This window comes from Phaethon aethereus (genome assembly GCF_964289735.1).
Source record: "Phaethon aethereus genome assembly, chromosome: 1".
In the NCBI taxonomy this organism is placed as follows: domain Eukaryota; kingdom Metazoa; phylum Chordata; class Aves; order Phaethontiformes; family Phaethontidae; genus Phaethon; species Phaethon aethereus.
The window spans coordinates 161,263,914-161,282,569 of record NC_138575.1 but is presented as its reverse complement, the minus strand read 5'-3'; the positions used below and the strand labels follow the sequence as shown (position 1 = coordinate 161,282,569).

Sequence of the window (18,656 nt, the reverse complement as noted above, 5' to 3'; positions counted from 1 at the left end):
GGCGCCGCGGGCGCCTGTCCTCGGCAAGACCTCCGAATCTCCCCAAATATGCTACAATAAATAGCTTAGCCCCCGCCTCACGCGTCTCGAGTGGCTTTCTTTGCTCGTGGGGCTGCCTTGCGGCGTGGGGGAGCCTTTGGTGCTGTTCCCTCCGCGAACCCGCGTGACCGGCGATGGATTCCGCCAGCAGCAAAGGCGGGAGCTCCCCGAGCCACAGCTCCGCGGGGGCCGACACGGGCGGAGAGTAACCCCCGTAGCCCATCACCGTCCCGTCGGGGGGATAACGCGGAGGCGCCGGGAGGTGTGTGGTGTCGTGGCTGCCCACGGACACGAAAGGGAGAGAGGCGGTTTTGCTGGCGAGGCTCCCCGCCCCTCCTTCCTGGAGGGGCTCAGGGGATGGATACTTTAGACCCTTAAAATATAAACTTCCTCCTGCGCTCAACAAGCGCTCGGTTCTCCTCGCCTCACGCACCCAAAGCGGGAGCCCGAGGGCTGGGACGCAGCCCCGAGGGGCTGCCGGGGCCGGGACCCGCCGCACATTTGGGACAGGGACTTTAATGGGCAAAAGGTTCCGAGCTGCCGTTTTCAGCGCGCGTCTCGCCAGCGAAAGTGGGCTCCATCCCTGCAACGTCCCCCTCGGGGATTTGCTCAAATAGGGGCAAAATAAGGATAAAAAAATGCAGTCTTCAATCCCAGCGTGTATATACACACACACACACACATATATATATATATGTATTTATGCATAACAGAGAGAGGCGGCCTCAGGAAACTCAGGCCAAATTTTGCTCTGCGCTCTCTCCCCCTCTTCCCCTCTCTCTGTAGCTGAACGTCACCGTTGGAAGAAGCTGTTGAGATAAATCAAATAGTGACACTTTGACGGCTTTACTTGTATAAGCAATATGGTTACCATATGGCATTGTTATTTATGAATGACAGCAGAAATGGTATTACAAAATCCACCGCGCTTTATCGGGAAGCTTCTCCCCTGCCTCTAACGTTTGTACCGGCCTCTTCGGCCGGGGGAAAAAATAAAATAAAAAGGTGCATCTAATAAAAAAAAGGTGCAGTTGCGGGAGAGCCCGTTTCGGGGGCGTCGCGCCGGATCTGCGAAGCCAGGCGCGCAGCGGGGCGGGGCGCGCAAAGTCCGCGGCGTTTGCGCGTCCCTTAGTCACAGCTGGGCAGGGCAGGGCGGAGGCACCGGCTGCTGCTCGGCCCAGGTTCCACTCCTGGAACCCACCCGTGCGCTGCTCCTCGCACCCCCCGCCTCACGGCACCACCGCCCCGCGCGGGGCTCTGTACGGCAACTTCTCATATATATCATATATTTTATATTATATAATAAAATATATAATATAATATATTATGTGTAATGTAATGTCTAATATATCTTACGAAATATTGAATATGAAATACAGAATATATTCTATAATTTTATATTAATAAGTGCGATTGAGAGAACGATGAATCTTAATGGCACGAAAGCGAGGTGCTCCTTCCTGCTGCCCCCGCCCTGCCTAGCTTTTTTTTTTTTTTTTTTTACCCATTTAAAAAGGCATTTAAAAGTTACAGCTTTGGCTGAGATTTTCATTATTTCCCCTTTTTCTTTTACATTACGCTGCCGGTAGAGCCTGACAAAGAACTTTTGTCCCGAAGTGTGTTTTACAGGGGGAGGCTACAGCCCAACACATGTGGTCTTCACGGGTCATAGGTCGAACGGCCTAGAAGTGGCCGGGGTCGGCACCATCAAAGCTAAACCTGCAACTTAATATCCTGTTGATGAGCTCGTTGAATTTATGAGTGTCTATGATACGGACAACGGGGCGAGCGAGTCGCTCCCTCGGCCTCCTCTTCCCAAGCGGCGGGCGGGCCGCACGTCCCCGCCCCGCGTCCCAGGGCTGCGGGGAGAAGCGGAGGCTGAGGTGGGGGGCAGAGCCCCTCTTCCCCCCTCCTTCCACCTCTCTTCCCCCGGCGGGGCTGCTGCCAGCCGCCCCTCCGGCGGGCAGAGCCCCCGGCCCCGCCGCCCCCTCTGCTGCCCGGGGAGGGGGGTCGTGGGGGCGCGGAGCGGTCCCACATCACCCCCGGCCCGGGGGCGGTGACACCCCTCGGGGGAAGGGGCTAGAAGGCGCGGGCGGTGTGGGCAGCCCGGGGGAAGCCAGAGATGGCTCTCGCCGGCCTGTCCCGTCCCTCCCGCCCCCCTCCGCGGCGGCGGCCGGCAAAGCGCGAGAGCAGGGAGGAGTTTCGCAGAAAATTTCGGAAAACTCACAAAAGAGGGGAATGCTTTCCCGGGAAGACTGACGTTTGCTCTCGCAGGTCTGGCACCTCCAGAGACCTGTTGAAAAACTTCTTTCAATAAAGCAGTGTTAGCACCGGCTCCGGGCGACCGCTTGCTTTTCTCCCGCGAAGGCTGCCGTGGGCCGGGGGCTGCCGTGGGCCGGGGGCTGCCGTTCCGGCGGTGGCCCGGCAAGCGAGTGCGGGGCTGGCCGCCGGTGCCCCTGCCCCCCCGCCCCACTCCCTTCCCTTCTGCCATGGAGAAGAGGGGGCTTGGCGGTTCGGAGGGAAATAAAGCACTTCTTAGGAGGGACGGCGACGTGACTTTGAACTTGGATCCGCTCCTCTGTTTCCTGCAGAGAGCGGGGCTGGAGCCCTGAGAGAACAGCGGAGCGCGGCCGGCCCGCGGGGGCTCCGGCTGGAATTCAGCGCGTCCCCCCCAAAGCGCCGCGGGGCCGGCGCCGCGCAGCGGGCAGGGCGCGGGCAGGGGGCTGAGGCGGCAGGGAAAGAAGGAAAGGAAAGGGGGAAAAAAAGGGAGAAAGGAATAAAGAAAGAGAAGAAAGGAATGAGAAAGGGAAAGAAGGGAAGGGAAAGAAAGAGAAGAAAGGAATGAGAAAGGGAAAGACGGGAAGGGAAAGAAAGAGGGAAGGGAAGGGAAGGGAGGGAGGGAGGGAGGGAGGGAGGGAGGGAAGAAGGAAGGAAGGAAGGAAGGAAGGAAGGAAGGACGGAAGGAAGGAAGGAAGGAAGGAAGGAAGGAAGGAAGGAAGGAAGGAAGGAAGGAAGGAAGGAAGGAAGGAGGAAAAAGAGGAAAAAGAGGAAAAAGAGGAAAAAGAGGAAAAAGAGAGAGGAGAAAAGAGAAGAAAGATAAGGGAGAGAAGAGAGATGAGAGAAAAGGAATGCAAAAGAAGAAAGGGGATGAAAAGGGATGAAAAAAGAAGGAAGGGTAAGAAAGAAAGAAAGGAGAGAGAGAAAGAAAGACATGAAAGAAAAGAGAGAGAAGAAAGAAGAGAAAGAAAAGAGAGAGAAGAAAGAAGAACGAGTTGAAAATCCGAAAGGTAGGTATTTGTATGAACAGTCACTTTTTTTCCCCCCCAAAAAAACCAATAATATTGAGAATTTGCGTGGACATGTTGATTCCCTTTGTAATCTCAGCTGTAGTAACTTCTTTTAAAGTGGGGGGGTGGAAGTGTATTTAAGAGTCTACTTGTCCGTATGATTTTTTCACTAATCTGGAGGCAGACGATGCAGGAGATCAAGCTTTCCTCTGCAACCTGGGCTCTCGAAGTCCCCAGCAGTGGTGGAGGACACCTCTCAGACCTCCGCCTCGGAAACCTTTCAGGGAAGGAAAACAGAATTTGTTCGCGCTCTGTCCCTGGGAGCCTTGGGGGGGTCAGGAGGAGGACAGCATATGCTCCCAAGCTGCAGCCTGGGAAGGCGATATCTGGGGAGCAGACACTCCTGCCTGCAAAGGCAGGACCGAGTGACGGCATGGTGAAGAGGAGAGGGCTGTTGGCACCAGAGGTGTAGCTCTGCATTAATATTCAGTTCGTCTTCTAATGCCCATTTCAGATTAGAAGGAATCCCACTTCTTCCCAAATTAAACCCTCACCCTTGTTCAAAGAGTAATGTCCGGCACTGGCACATTTCAGCCACTTTCGGACAGGCTTGGAAATATTTTAACTATTTAGTGACAGTGATGGGGAAAACCTCATTTAAACAACCCTAGCTGGTGGGGCAATGTTACCTTTTCCTTCCTTCCTTCCTTCCTTCCAACCCTAGCTGGTGGGGCAATGTTACCTTTTCCTTCCTTCCTTCCTTCCTTCCTTCCTTCCTTCCTTCCTTCCTTCCTTCCTTCCTTCCTTCCTTCCTTCCTTCCATTCATCTTTTTATCTATCTATCTATCTATCTATCTATCTATCTATCTATCTATCTATCTTTTTATGTCCCTCTCTATCTCTCGCTGTAAAAACCCTTGCTCGGACGCTAGGTCCGGGTTTGAGTGTGCCGTGACGACTCACAGGAGGAATGTCGCAGGGAGAATTTCGCCCCCCTCTTAAAAAAAAAGCCCCATTAAACCCCACCAACCCCCAATATTTTGGGGGTTGCTTCTCCGCCAAGCCCAGAGCCGATGGGGATCAACACGCAAGGTTAAGTGCAGGACGGTTAAGACGACAAAATGTTATATTGGGTTTTAATTTTTACAAAGCCTTATTTATTGGTGAGCTGCTGGCCCCGAGATGATTATTTTTCTGCCACTACAAAACAAACCGAAGCAGGGGCCAGACATGTATTTACTGGAGGGGGAGGGGAAGGGGACTTGTTCGCTCTGTGTGTGTGTGTGTGTGCTGGCTGTATGCTGCTTTTTTATTCCTGCCATGTAAGAATCCGGTTTCCAAATAACAATGGCAGGGTGGGTTTTGGGGGTGTTTTTTTTTTTCTTTCTTTTTCTTTTTTTTTTCCTTCGGTTTTGTTTTTGTTTCTTTTTTTCGAGAAAAGGAAGAGACAAGGAAAACTCCTAAAGCATCTGCTCTCGGATGCACATTCACAACACATGCAGATCGGCTCCTCTGCTCCCGCACAAGTGGTTTAAAAGCCCAAACAACCGGGGCGACCGTTCCCCTTCTATTTTTATTTATTTTATTTTTTTGCCCCCAGTCGCAGTCGCCTCCCCAACGTCACTTTTATCAGATTCCCCTCTCGCTCCCTTTATCGATCATGGGTTTAATTTGCTTTAGCCGAAAAGAGGGGGAAGGGGCTGCAGGATGGGCGAGTTCCTCCCTCCCCTCCGCCACCACCTATTAAAAAAAAAAAAAAAAGGCGGCAGCCCCCCCCCCCCAGCCCCCTGTTTATGTTTTAAGCCCCTCGCTTTGTTTGTTTGCCTCCCGAGGCAGGATCGCATGGCCAAGCGCACATCGATATTTTCCGTGCGTGTGGCTCGCCGCCCCTCTCCCCACGCCACCTCGCCGCGGGGGGAGGACCCACCCCCCCCTCGCCCCCCCTCCAAAAAAAGCAGCCGCCGGCGAGGGGCGGGGGGCTGAAGGCGGCCGCCGGCGCCGAGCGGGGCCGGAGCGGGGCCGGAGCGGGGCCGGGCGGCGGTGGGGCGGGCGGGGCGGCGGCGCCGCCATCAGCCGGTGCTGGGGACGCCCGGATGGACGGGGCGGCCCGGGCCAATGGGCGGGCGCCGGGAGAGGAGCCGGCGGTGCGGGCGGGGAGAGGGAGCGAGGCCGGGGGAGGGAGGGAAAAGAGGGGGAGGGGGGGAGGGGGAGAAAAATAAAAAGCCGCCGCCGCCTCGGCAGCGCCCACCGAAATAAACGGAGGAGCGAGAGGGAGCGGGGCCGCGGGCGGAGCGGGGCTGCAACTCCGCCGCTCCGGGCCCGGCGCTCCGCGGCCCCTTCCCGCCTCCCCTCCCCACCCCCACCCTTATTGTTTTTAATCCGCCTCCAGCACCCCCCCTTGTCCCCCCCTTCCCCTCCCCACGCCCCTTCGCGGCGGCGGGTGGGGGCGGCGCGGGGCACCCCCCCTTCCTCCGTGTCCCTTCGCTCCATGGGAACCCGCGGCTGCAAGTTTTTCCTCCGTGCGAGACACCGCTAACGCCCGGCGGAGGATAACACGCGAGCCGGGGCCCGAGGGGCGGCGGGGGGCCCGAGGCGGCGGGGAGGGCCGCGGCCCAAGCGGGGCCAGGCGGGCGGGGGTCGGCGGCGCTGACATCCCGGTGGCGGCGGCGGAGGAGGGGTGGGGGGGGAGGCGGCGGCGTGTGTGTGTGCGTGTGCGTGCGTGTGTGTGTGTGCCGCAGGGAACGGCGAGGCGAGCCTTGCCCCCCCCGCCCCAGCCCCGTCCCTCCCCTGCTCCCCCTCCCCTCCCCTGCCCGCCCCCGCCTCAGCTCCTTTAATACACTTTGGTGCTCCGCTCGCCTCTGGACTCTGCTCTGCCGGGCTCCGGGTACGGCTCCGGCGGCGGCGGCGGCAGCGGGCCGGTGCGGGCGCAGGCGGCGGCGGGGGGACGCGGCGGCTGCCGGGGGGAAGCGGCGCGGAGCGGCGGCGGCCCCGGGCCGGGCCGGGCGGGCGGGCGGCGGCGGTTAGTGGGGCGGCGGCGGCGTCCCCGGAGCGGCGCGGACCATGCTGCTGGACGCCGGCCCGCAGTTCCCGGCCCTCGGCGTGGGCACCTTCGCCCGGCACCACCACTCGGCGGCGGCGGCGGCGGCGGCGGAGATGCAGGACCGGGAGCTGAGCCTGGCCGCCCAGAACAGCTTCGTGGACTCGGCGGCGGCAGCGGCGCACATGGGCGCCTTCAAGCTCAACGCCGGGGCCCACGACCTCTCCCCCGGGCAAAGCTCGGCGTTCACCTCGCAGGCTCCCGGCTACCCCGCCGCAGCCCTAGGGCCCCACGCCGCCCACGTCGGCTCCTACTCCGGGGCGCCCTTCAACTCCACCCGGGACTTCTTGTTTCGCAGCCGCGGCTTCGGGGACTCGTCGCCGGCCGGCGGGCAGCACGGCATCTTCGGCCCTGCGGCCGGCAGCCTGCACCACCCGCACACGGACGCTCAGAGCCACCTCCTCTTCCCGGGCATCCACGACCAGCACGGCCCCCACGCCTCCCAAAACGTCCTCAACGGGCAGATGCGCCTGGGCTTGCCGGGCGAGGTGTTCGCCCGGTCGGATCAGTACCGGCAGGTCTCCAGCCCCAGGACTGACCCTTACTCGGCCGCTCAGCTGCACAACCAGTACGGCCCCATGAACATGAATATGGGGATGAACATGGCAGCCCACCACCACCACCACCACCCAGGTGCCTTTTTCCGCTACATGCGGCAGCAGTGCATCAAGCAAGAGCTCATCTGCAAGTGGATCGACCCCGAGCAGCTGAACAACCCCAAAAAAAGTTGCAATAAAACTTTCAGCACCATGCACGAGTTGGTCACCCACGTCTCGGTGGAGCACGTTGGGGGACCCGAGCAGAGCAACCATGTCTGCTACTGGGAGGAGTGTCCCCGGGAAGGCAAGCCCTTCAAAGCGAAATACAAACTGGTCAACCACATCCGAGTGCACACGGGAGAGAAGCCCTTCCCCTGCCCCTTCCCCGGCTGCGGAAAAGTTTTCGCCAGATCTGAAAACCTCAAAATTCACAAAAGGACGCACACAGGTAATTCGGGTTTCTTTCGGCGAATTCCCCTCCGCTGCCCCTGCCTATATAGATATATGTAAAGAGATAGCGACCCGGACAGAGAGACGTAAAATGATGAGTGTGATAAAATAATTTAATATATATTATTTTTCCCCATCACACGGCCGCGTTTGTTTTTGTTTCTTCCCCACCAGCACCTCACCCCACTCTTCCCCAGATTTCGAAAGGACGTTTTACTGATTTCTTTTAATTTGTGGGGTGAGCGGTGTAGATTCGTACCGAGACTCGGCGGGGTCTTTCCGCAGAAGCGCAAAATACAGCGCGAACTAAATTCTGCCGACCTGCTAAAAGACGGGAAGACGTATGTGTGTGTATATATATACACACACACAAATACATTAAACGCCTTATACATTTGCGACGCGCAACGTATTTGCATGTTATTTTGGCGCTTGTGAGCATGGCTTTCATGTATGGGTACAGAGAAAAACTATATAAATACGTGCAATCCGTCATTAGTCCCGTTGGAAGTGGCAGAACGTCCCTTTCTGGGAATGATTTCCATTAAATTTAAATGGTGTGAGCAAGGCAATAAAATTTTCTAATTTAAAAAAAAAAGTGTTTTTAAAGTCTCACTCGAGGTGATTTAAGGTGCTTTTGCAACAGTTTATTAAATTATGTAATAGGGAACAGAGGATTTGAGGCTCGGAAACTTCCACCCAAATCAGGTGGAAGAGGGACGAAGGAGCCCGGGCTTTCCCGATGGAAAATGGCCTGAGCCGAAGGGTAACAAAAATAAACGCACCCTCCCGCCTCATCTATTATGCATTTACTGCTCCTGCCGGCTCGAACCCTGCCAACCATTTCAGAAAAGACGGCCAAATATTTTAGCGACTTCCACTCTAAATATTTACCCGGAGAAAGGCTAAAAATCTCGAGGCCTATTGTTTTCTCCAGTGCTAAGCCCGGTGCGAGGTGCGAGACGAGCTTTAACAAGGTTTAAAATTTGAGAAATGTATTTGCATGAGATGCCCGCACTGAAGTCATTGTGGCTGAGCGGATGTCTTTAAGAAACAATTTAGGTGCTAATGGAATTTAATGTTAAATGCTTCCCCCTCCAAAGGCGGCGGGAGGGGGAGGTGGGATGTGGAGTTCTCACCTCCAAATTACTCCCCGGCATTTGGAGTCCTGGCAGCCGGGCGAGAGGAATCCCTATGAAAATTAAATGAAGTATTTTACAGACGTTTAGTTTTCCCAGCGGATGTACGTTTATCTCCTGTATCCATACACGAAACAATCTGCCCGGCCTTAAATCTGCCAGTAATGGTTTCCAGTTTAACAGGATCGCAGGTTTGGTACTGAGGCGAAACCGCTCGGTGATTCTTCCCCCCCTCTTTTTTTTTTAGTCTTTTAGTCTTCTTTTAGTCGTCGTCTTCAGTCTCCGTCGGGGCCGGCCGTGTGTCGGCACCGGTGGAGGGCAAAGCGGGCCGGACAGCGGGCCGGGGGCACAGGGCCCGGCGGAGGCGGCCGTGACATGTCGCGGGGGCCGGGGGGGTACAAATCGGCCCCTTGCTTTGGGAGAGGAGCGAGGAAGGGGGGCGAAGTTGGAGGGAGGTGGGTGCGGGGCCTGCGCGGGCTTTGTGCGTGCTTTGCGCTCACCCCCGCCCCTCGGCCCCTCTCTTGCAGGGGAGAAGCCCTTCCAGTGCGAGTTCGACGGCTGCGACCGGCGCTTCGCCAACAGCAGCGACCGCAAGAAGCACATGCACGTCCACACCTCGGACAAGCCCTACCTGTGCAAGATGTGCGACAAGTCCTACACCCACCCCAGCTCCCTGCGCAAGCACATGAAGGTACCCGGCCCCGCAGCCGGCGGCGGGAGGCGGGGGGGCGGCCGGCCCGCACCGGGCGCCCCGTCGGGGCGGCGGGCGGCGGGCGCGGGGCCCGGGGGCGGCGGCGGGCCGGGCCGGCGACGGGGGGCGCGCCCGGGGGGCGGTGGCGGCGGCGGCCTCCCCGTCCCCCCTCCACCCGGCCGTCTTGCCTTTGCCCCCCAGGTGCACGAGTCGTCCCCGCAAGGCTCTGAGTCCTCCCCGGCCGCCAGCTCCGGCTACGAGTCCTCCACCCCCCCGGGGCTGGTGTCCCCCAGCGCCGAGTCGCAGAGTACCAGCAACCTCTCCCCGGCGGCGGCGGCGGCGGCGGCAGCGGCGGCGGCGGCGGCGGCCGTGTCCGCCGTGCACCGGGGCGGCGGCGGCGGCAGCGGCGGCGGCGGCGGCGGTGGCGGCGGCGGGCACAGCGGCCTCTCATCCAACTTCAACGAGTGGTACGTGTAGGGCCCCGCCGGACTGCTCTGCAGGGCCCCGCCGCGCCCACCCCGGCGGCGGCGGGGAGGAGGGAGCCATCCCGCCGGGGACCCGCCGGGAGCTGCCGCCGCACCCGCCGGCAGCGAAACGACGGCCGAGCAGGACGGGGACGGAGGCGCTTATGTCCTCCTCACACCCCCTCCCGCCTTCGGGTCCTTTTTTTGTTGTTGTTGTTGGATTTTTTTCCTTTTTTCTTTCTGAGAACATTTCGTACCAGCAAAAAAAAAAAAGATTTCTATAAAAGTACGTGCTGAAAAACGTAAGAGAACGAGTAATTAAATAGAAGAACCGAAAGGGGGGAGAGAGAGAGAGGAGGAGGAAAAAAAAAACCCAAACGCCACCAACACACCACCCAGCAAAAAGCTTCTCAAGCCGGCGGAAAGAAACTCTCCCTCCGGAGCCTCCGGACAAAAGACCAGAGACTCCAACTCCCCCGGCCCCCGCGCCCTCCCGCCCCACGGACTCTGTACATAGCGGCCCTCTCCTTCCTCCGCCGAGGTGGGAAAGAAGTTTTCCTGGATTCTTGGTGTATAGAAGTTCGTCCCGTTTGTAAACCGCGGATTGGTCCCCTTCTTCTTCTTCTTCTTCTTCTTCTTCTTCTTCTTCTGCTTCTTCTGCTTCTTCTGCTGTTGCTTCTTCTTCTTCTGCTTCTTCTTCTTCTGCTTCTTTTTCTTCTTATTCTCCTTCTTATTCTACTTTTTTTTTTTTTTGGCCGTCTTTCTGTTTTTTTCCTCTTCCTCCCTCCCCGAGAAAGTGATGGACTTGTTTTCTTTTCCCCCGCTCCCCCTCCCCGCCTCCCTCTCTCCTCCTTTTTTAGTTCACCCCTCTAAAAAAAGTAATGTGGAAGAAAAAAATGGTTTCTTTTGTAATTGTGGTATCTTGAATATTGTGTTCCTTTTTAAGAGGCAACTTGATTGTAAACTGCATTTCAACTATAGACTGGGGAAGAAATACCGTGCCAAAGTCTCCATTCTGTTACTCCCAGACACACATGAACAACAACGCTTGTGAATGTATTTTTTCTGTTAGCTGGGTTTACATGTGATGTTTTAGTGCTTTTGCAAGTTCAATTTGTTAGTTCCTGTTCGGAAGATTGTGAGGAAAAATAAACGTCGTGCCGTTAGCTTTTCTGTAATAACACCCTTCCTCCTGTAAATACCTGTTACCATATTTATCCATTTGTAATTAAATTATGGTATTAACTTGCTACAGAGGAAACAGTATTTATAAAGAATGTTTCTTAACTATAAATATGTACAATTGTGAGCATAAACTGTTTCAGATTTTTTATTTGAAGGTTTAAGTGGTTTCATCATTTCTTGTGATATGTTTTGAGAGTAATGCATACAGAAATATAATAAAACGTGTTGAAACTGCACGACTTGCTTCCTTTTTATGCGAGGGGCTCTCTGAAACCTGCGCTAATGCATGGTGAGGGGCTGAACACCAAAGCCTGCAAAACAAAATGCTTTAAAAAAAATCCGCCTGTTTCTGGAACACGAGGGTTTCTTCAAGCTGGGCTCCCCGTCCAGAAAAAAAAATTAAAAATTAAAAAAAGAATTTGTGAAGCCTCTGGGCTACAAGAAAAGGGTGAGCGTTTGCATCTGCCCAAATGACTTGTAAGGCAGGATCTCCTTTAGGAAGAGCTTTACCCGGGAAGAGCGCATCTCCCTTCGCCCTCTGCCTCGCTGCTTCTCCCGTTGTGAGCGTGGCTGGGGAGCTCGTTGCCCCACGGGGTGACAAAGCGGGGACCCCCGGGACGAAAGTGGAGGGGCAGCGGCCCGGCGCAGGGCTGCTCGGAGCCCTGAATCATCTCCTTCGGCGCCTCCCCCTATTTTTGGTAGTCTCCATCCAGCCCTGGAGAGGAAAAAGTGGCCGTGCCCGGGAAATCATATTTCCCTTCGAGATTTTTTTTTTCTCTATCTCCCTTTTTCCCCCCCTTTTTTTTCTTCAGCCCAGGGAGCGATTTGGGTTGTCGGATGTGTTCAGCGAGGGACCGGCAACCGCCGGGCGATGCCTTCCGCGGGGCGCTGGCCCGACGCGGCGCTCCGCGGGCGCCGTCGGGGCCCGGCCGGCCGAGCTACCCGTTGGGGGCCGGGAGGATGTGGTGATCCGGGCACACCCCGCCGCACCGGGACATCCCAGGCCGAGTGTGAGAGAAGCCGGGAAATCGTGGAAAAAGTTCGGCCTTGCCAAACCACCGAAATAACGCCCCGCGAAGGGTCAGCGCTGTGAGCCGGGTTCCGAGCGCCCTGCGGTGGCTGCCCTGCCTTCAGCGTCAGCTTGTGCGGGCAGGGAGAGCCCTTCGTTCCTTACAACCCCCCGATCGCACCGCCACCCACCCACCCACCCGCCCACTCCCGGGCCAGCAGTCGATTTGGGTTTTTCGGCCTTTTCCCCCCCTGTTCAAATAGACAGAGAGGTGTCCCAAGTCGGTCTGGAGGAGATGCGGGTACGCGGGGCCCTGCTCCATCCTGGAGCGGGGGTTACCTACACCCAGGGGGAGGGGAGGAGAGAGGGAAAGATCCCCCCCCGTCCCGCAGCTGCCAGCGAAGTTTAGATGCGGAGCGGAGACAGAGCTTCCTCCGTGGGCGCGCCCCTGCCAGCGCGGCCATCCCCACGCACACGGCAGGCTCCCCGGGTAATCAAACGTCTATTAAAACCTAATTTATGTACGGTAATAATATTACGCCAAAAAATATTTATTAAAATCATTGGCATATGCCGCCTGCCCCTTAGAGAGATCCGTGGGAAATGCAGCTGCGAGGATCCCTCTTTGTCCTAACGGGGGGTCTCGCTTCAGAGCCCGGCGCGTGCTGCCAAGCCCTGCCAGCCACCGGCTGCCCAAATCCCCTCCGGGGCCCGGGGGTGCACGGGCAGCCCTGCCCAAGGGCAGTGAACCCCGCTGCGGGGTCCCTCCGCCCCGCCGGCGAGCAGCGCTCCGGAGCTGGGCTCCCCCTGATTCCTCCCCTCGGATCCGCTCTGGCTCCGGGGGAGCCCCCAGGAGTGCTCCCCTCCCTTCTCGACTCCCACAATAGTCGGGAGGCGCACAGCAGGCTCTCCCCCTCCCCAAAAGCGCGGGCGGCGGGGCGGCCCCACTCCCCGCGGGCAGGGCTGCCTCTCCGCCGGGGAAGGGGCCGCGGCGGCCGCGGCCGTCAGCAAGCCCCCCCTTCCCTGTCCGCCCCGGGCTGGCCCTGAACTTGACCCTGGCCTTGGCGCATCCAGCCCGCAGCCCCTCTCCGCCCGCCTCCCCCGAGCCCTGACCCCGGCCCGGCCCTGCCGCTCTTGAGGTAGAGTGGTAATTCATCGGGTCGGGGGTTGTTTTTTTTTTTGGCGGGGGGAGGACAGCTAATAAATACCCGCCTCGCAGCCCTGTGCGCGGGTGGCCCGGGCTCAGGGACCCCTGGCCCCGGAGTCCTCGTCTGAGCTTCTCCCTCATTCCTCCACCTCGTCCCCCTCACCCCAATTCCCGCCCCCCATCTCTCTCCCTTTGTCTCCCACACGGAGCCTGAGCTTTCCAAACCTCCCCGCCCCGGCCCTGAAGGCAACCTGAGGACCAACCTGCCTCCCCCGGCAGCTCCGACACCCCCACCTCCCCATGCCGGACCGCAGCCGGCGGCCCGCACGTCGCGGCGGCGCTGCCCCGACGGGTCCCGAGTTGCCCCGGGCCCACGGCCCCACCGCCGGTGGGCAGTTGGGGGGCACGGCGCCGCCCTCCCGCTGGCCCCCCGAGCGCGGTGCCCGGCTGCGGCATTTCCCCCTTGGCCGGTTCTTCTCCGGCGGCGTGTACCGTGAGAAGCAAAGCGGAGAGGTGGTTTTAACTCTGATTTTTGTTATTGCTATTGTTACTACTAATCATAAAATTCATTCCTAACTCTGTGTGGAGATCCCCCTGAAAAGACGGAGTGATCTGCCTGGGAATTGCTCTCCCCTCATGCGCCCCTCCCAAGCCAAAAAACCTGAGGCTCCGTCCGTAAAACAGGTTGCATCCAGCCCCAGGCACCCGCAACGGGAGGGCAGCTCGCCGCTCGGGGCTCTGCCCTGCCTTTACCTGCCCCCGCTGCCTGTACCGAGAGAATCCCCCTTCTTCACCTGGTCTGGCTGCTCTGGTGCCTTTGTGTTGCAGCCGGTGGTGACAAAAAAAACCCACCACCCAAACCACGAAACAACCCCAAATCCAAAGGCAAACCAACCTCCCACCAAACAAACAGAGATGACAACGGCCCAAACTGAAATAAAAACAAAATACGGCAGCTCTCTCCCCAACCCGAGCGCAGAGCCGGTGCCGGTGCCGCTGCCGGTGCCGCTGCCGGCGGGGCCCCGCGGCGGGCGAGGGGCTGCCCCTGTCCGGCCGAGCCCCTGCCGCGGGCAGCCGGGGGGCAGCAGCCGCTCCGCTTGGCTTTGGCCAGACCTCCCCAGACCCCTGACAGCCTTTTAAGTTTCCCCTTTGTTTTCAGAAACTCGTACACGTTTCCTGCCCGCTATGAAGACATAACAGGCTCCCCCAAACCTCTCCCCGGCCACGCGTGCACGCTAGGCGTGCTGCCGGGCACAGCGAGGTACGTATATTTTTCATCTCAATGCACGGTCGGGTTTTTTTGTTGGTGTTTTTTAATCTCGTGGCCCGCTTTTTTCCTCGCTTTTTAAATTTTTTTTTTTTTTTTTTTTTGTTGTTGTCTTTCCCCCCGAGCCAGCCGGCTGGGGAAGGAGCCGCATTTTAGCAGTAGAGCAAGCAAAAACCGTTGTCCTACCTTGCAGGGCACGGTGCCCCCCTCCCTCCCAAAGTGCAATTCCTCCCCGGTGCTTTGGGTTTTCTCCCCCCCCCCCCCTTTTTTTTTTTGGCCCCTATCAGGCTGGAGGGGTTTCTCTGCCTTTAATACCTGGGGGCGGAGGGCGGGGGGGGGGGCGAGAGAAAAGAAGAGAGAAGAAGAAGGAGACCGGGGGGGGGAGGACCTTCTCTAGAGGTCTCATGTCTTTCTTTAATAATACTTCAAAGTGGCTGCCCTACTGCTGTCCCGAGGAGAGGAAGCGCGGCACCAAACGGGCTGTGGATCCCACTTCCTCGCAGGGCAGGAAACACGAGCAGGTTCCCCCGCGTGGAGCGAGTGTTTCTCCGGCCTCACGCGCGGGAGCCAGCTGTTGCGTCCCGGAGAGGGAAAGACGCTCTTCTGGTGTTAAAAAATACAATAATCGACAACTGTAGCGGGGGAGGAGGGTGGGAATTCACTCAAGCGCCAGTAAGCGATCGCGCGGGTGTTTTACACGCGCGGCACTCCTCATCGCAGAGGACTGGGGGCGGCCGTGGGGTCCGCGGGGGGACCCGGGGTGCCCGGCCCGGGGCAGGCGGGTTTGGCCGCCGCAGGGCGTGGACGACCCGACACCACCCCGCGTGGCTCCGCTGGCCGTGGGTGTCGTGGGGGCGCCGCGACCCAGCCGCCGCAGGGCCGTGGGTGGCCGGGGGCAGAGTCCCGTCCCGGAGGGGCGGCGGAGCTCGGCCCGACCCGCTGGAGACGGGGTCTGTGCCTGTGTGCGCGCCCGCGTGCGTGGGTTTGCTCCTGATCTCGGTATAAAACAGTTGTTGGCGGCGGGGAAAAAAAAAAAAAAAAAAAAAGAGCAATTTTCCTTGCAACTTTTTTTCCCCCCCTTCTTCTTCCTAAAGCACTAATTCCTCTGTGTGGGCAAACAGCCCTTCTCCTTTGATTCTTCGTCACAGCCCCTAGATTAAATCCTGGTTTTAATGAGAGCCGGGGCTGCGGCCGCATTAGGTGACGATAGTGATGAAGACGGCCTGACCTGTTCTGATGAAGACGGTCTGACCTGGAGGGAGAGAGGGGAAGGTCAGCCACAGGCAGCGGCCGGATTTCTGCTCGTTCCCGGCACATGCTGCTGCAATATTGATCCGTGGAGAAAGATAAACATAAAAGCTAGGTCCTATGTCCTGAATACTAATGAACGCCTCTTCCAGATTTTAATTGTTGTTGATTTCTTATTTCCACCGTAAACATTTGCTGACCTCTGTAGGGCAATTTTGCAATTTTTTCTCTTTTTTCTCAGTTTTCTTCCGTCTTCCCCCCCCCCCCCAATCACTGAATCTCTCTCCCGTTGGAAATCTTTGCAGCAAGTTACTTTCCCCGGCAGCCAAGCCCCAAGAAATCCACCTCCCGCATCCCGTTTCCATGAGACGGCGCAAGCGAAGGCAAGCGCCGGACCCAGCCCCGCGGGAGAGCGGGAGAGCTCTCCTGCAAGGCGATTAGCTCGACCTGGGATCCACCTTTCCGATTTCTGCTTCATTACTCCCTCCGTCCCTTCGCATCTTAATTCTGCAAGATGACACCGGACTTGTGGTTTGGTTGGGGTTTTTTTCTTTGTTTTTTTTTTTCTTGTGTTTTTCCCCCCCCTCTTCTTTTCCCGGATAGTGCGGCAAAACCAGCAGTTGAAGCTGGAAGGGAGCTCTCTCTGCAAAACCTCTTTTCCCGGCCAGGCAGGCGGAGGAGGCTTCTTTTCGGAGGGTTCTATCTGCGGTGGCAAATGGTGAAAGGGACCACTGGCTGCCCCGACTGTCTCTTGGGGAAAAATAAAACTTTTAAAAAATTATTATTATTATTGCTTTTGGAGATGGTCAAAGTTAGCTGTAAATCGGAAAAAAAAGCCGTCAGTGAAACAGCTGTCCCCAAGCAGGCAGTTCAAGGTTCTCTTGCTTCGCGGACGACCTAGCGTAAGCCCCGTCGGCTCTAGAGGGGCAATTAACTATCTCGGTCTGACATTTAAGAAAAAGAGGGAGATATTAAACTCCTAATTCCCATCATTACAAATAATTTTCATGAAGGGAACTTCTAAAAGATTTTTTTTTCTCCCTTACACTTTCCAGTCTATTTTTTAACCCCTGAGTGATTTACTATGTAAGTAATTTTAGAGGATACAGTTTACAGCTTGAGTTATTAGACTGAACACCTCTGGCTGACACCACAACACCTTTTTTTTATGCCTGCAGCTGTGAGTCACAACCCCATTTTCATACCAAACCGCTGCACATTCCTTTACAATATAGACTTCCTTCTTGCGAAGATCAAACATGCTCCAGCCAACGTGTTTATTTTAACATACAGGAAAATTAAAACTAAACACGGACTTAAAAGAAAAACAAACGCATCGTTTCTTTCCCTGCCTGTGCCTCCTACTAAAATAAAATAAAATTAAGACGAAACGGCGTAGACCCCTCCAATAAAATAATACAGTGACAGAGCCAAACCAGTTGATTTCGACTGGAACGGGAACGGATCCTTCTGTTTGCTGTTATTTATTTATGTATTATTGTGGCTATGGTTTTAATTATATGTGGGAATGTCAGGCCGAGACGCTGTAACCGTAGCCTCCCTTTAACACACTTTTCCGATTTGTTTAATGCCCGCGCTACAAGGCTAGAACAGGCACCGTAAGGGAAAAAAAATGGTTTCAATATTCTGTTTAAGAGCTTTCGACAGGGAATCCCGGAATTACGGGAAAACCTGCAGGCCTGCTCCGTGGAGGTGCCCGGCAGGACCCGGCAGATTTCGTGCTCCTCGGCAGGTTTTGGGGTGCGGGAGGGTTGCGGGGAGGGGAGATGCGGGAGGGAACCGTGCCCGGAGTCATTTCTACCCGACAAAGCAGGGTTTTAAAAGCCTCCCTGCTGCTCAGCGGTACAGACCCAGGATGCTTTTTAATTTTTGAGCAGGGTGAAGGTAGATTTCATCTCTGCTCCTCCCGGTAACCTCCCGTCTACTCCTCCACTTGGGTTTGGGGGGTGGGGGGGGCTTCGTTGCAAGTCCTTCTTTTTCCATCCCCCGGTTTTTTTTTGTCCCGGAGGAGGGGACCCCGTCGAGGTCGTGTTGCCCATCATCTCCCTCCACTCTTTCCCCACGCCCTCGGAGCGACGGGTTAGGCGTGGGGAGCGGGACACACCTGCCCGCGGTTGTTTATCTTGGGCACGCATACAGTCGAAAAAGATTATTTTAAAGAAGGTGGGGGAAAAAAAAAAGCAAAGAAAGAAAAAGCAAAGCGAGGGATTATTCTCTTTAGGAAACAGACCCGGTAACTCCCCCGCTCGACCCTCCAAATTATTCCCCCACTCAAGCGGCTCCGGAGCGCTAAGCCCAGGAGGCACCGAGCCCGCACCGCGCCCCGGGGCTGGGCCTGGCTGCAGCGGGACCCGCGGCTGCCAAGCAGGGCCACTGCCCGTCCCCCAGGTCCCCCGGGCATTCGCCGTCTGCCCGCACCTGCCCGAACCGCGCAGCCGCTGCCCGCCCGTCGCCGCGGCCGTTTCCCGGCGCACGGCGGGGGGAGCGGGGCTGGGACGCGCGGCACCGAGGCGCGGGGCGGTCCCTCGATTTGGACACCCTACGCTCGCACAAAGCGGAGGGCTGCGGGTTCCTCCCCGTCTCCAACACCCTCACTAAAAAAAAAAAAAAAAGGAGGGGGGCCCGAGGTTCTCGTTTTCGGCTCTTAAATAAAAGCCTGTGACTTGGCAAAGACAGCGAAGAAACCCGCGGAGCGCCCGTTCCACGCGTGGAGGCTGCCGGAACAGCCCCTCCGCCCGCGCCGGGCCAGGGTGAGCCCCCAAGCCCAGGGGACATCACCGCTGCGATCCCCGACGGCGCGTACGCCGTAGGTGCCTGGTACCCGCTCGGCCCCCTGAGCACAGTGGCCCGCCTGGCCCCACAACCCCCGGCCCGGCCCCCTCGTGAGCCTCTTCCCTGCCCACCCGTCGGAGTGGGAGCCTGCACCTCCCTCCGCGCTTTCTGCACAGCAGCGGCGCGGGTACCTCGAGGAATTTGGTGTGTGGGCTTGCAGGCGGGCTGTATGTCTCGCGCAGGGGGCCGGATCCTGCAGCCCCCTCCCCCCGTTTCACCCGTCCCGTGTTTTTCCTTTAAT

At 57.6% G+C, this 18,656-nt stretch overlaps 1 protein-coding gene across 1 annotated transcript; it reads left to right on the top strand.

The window, feature by feature from the left end:
- Positions 1 to 6,288: 6,288 nt before the first annotated feature.
- On the top strand, positions 6,289 to 12,075 carry ZIC2 (Zic family member 2). The gene is made up of 3 exons (XM_081996347.1): positions 6,289 to 7,410; positions 9,079 to 9,242; positions 9,444 to 12,075. The coding sequence occupies exons 1-3, from the start codon at positions 6,387 to 6,389 to the stop codon at positions 9,717 to 9,719; spliced, it is 1,464 nt and encodes a 487-aa protein (XP_081852473.1). The 5' UTR covers positions 6,289 to 6,386; the 3' UTR covers positions 9,720 to 12,075.
- Positions 12,076 to 18,656: the final 6,581 nt, after the last annotated feature.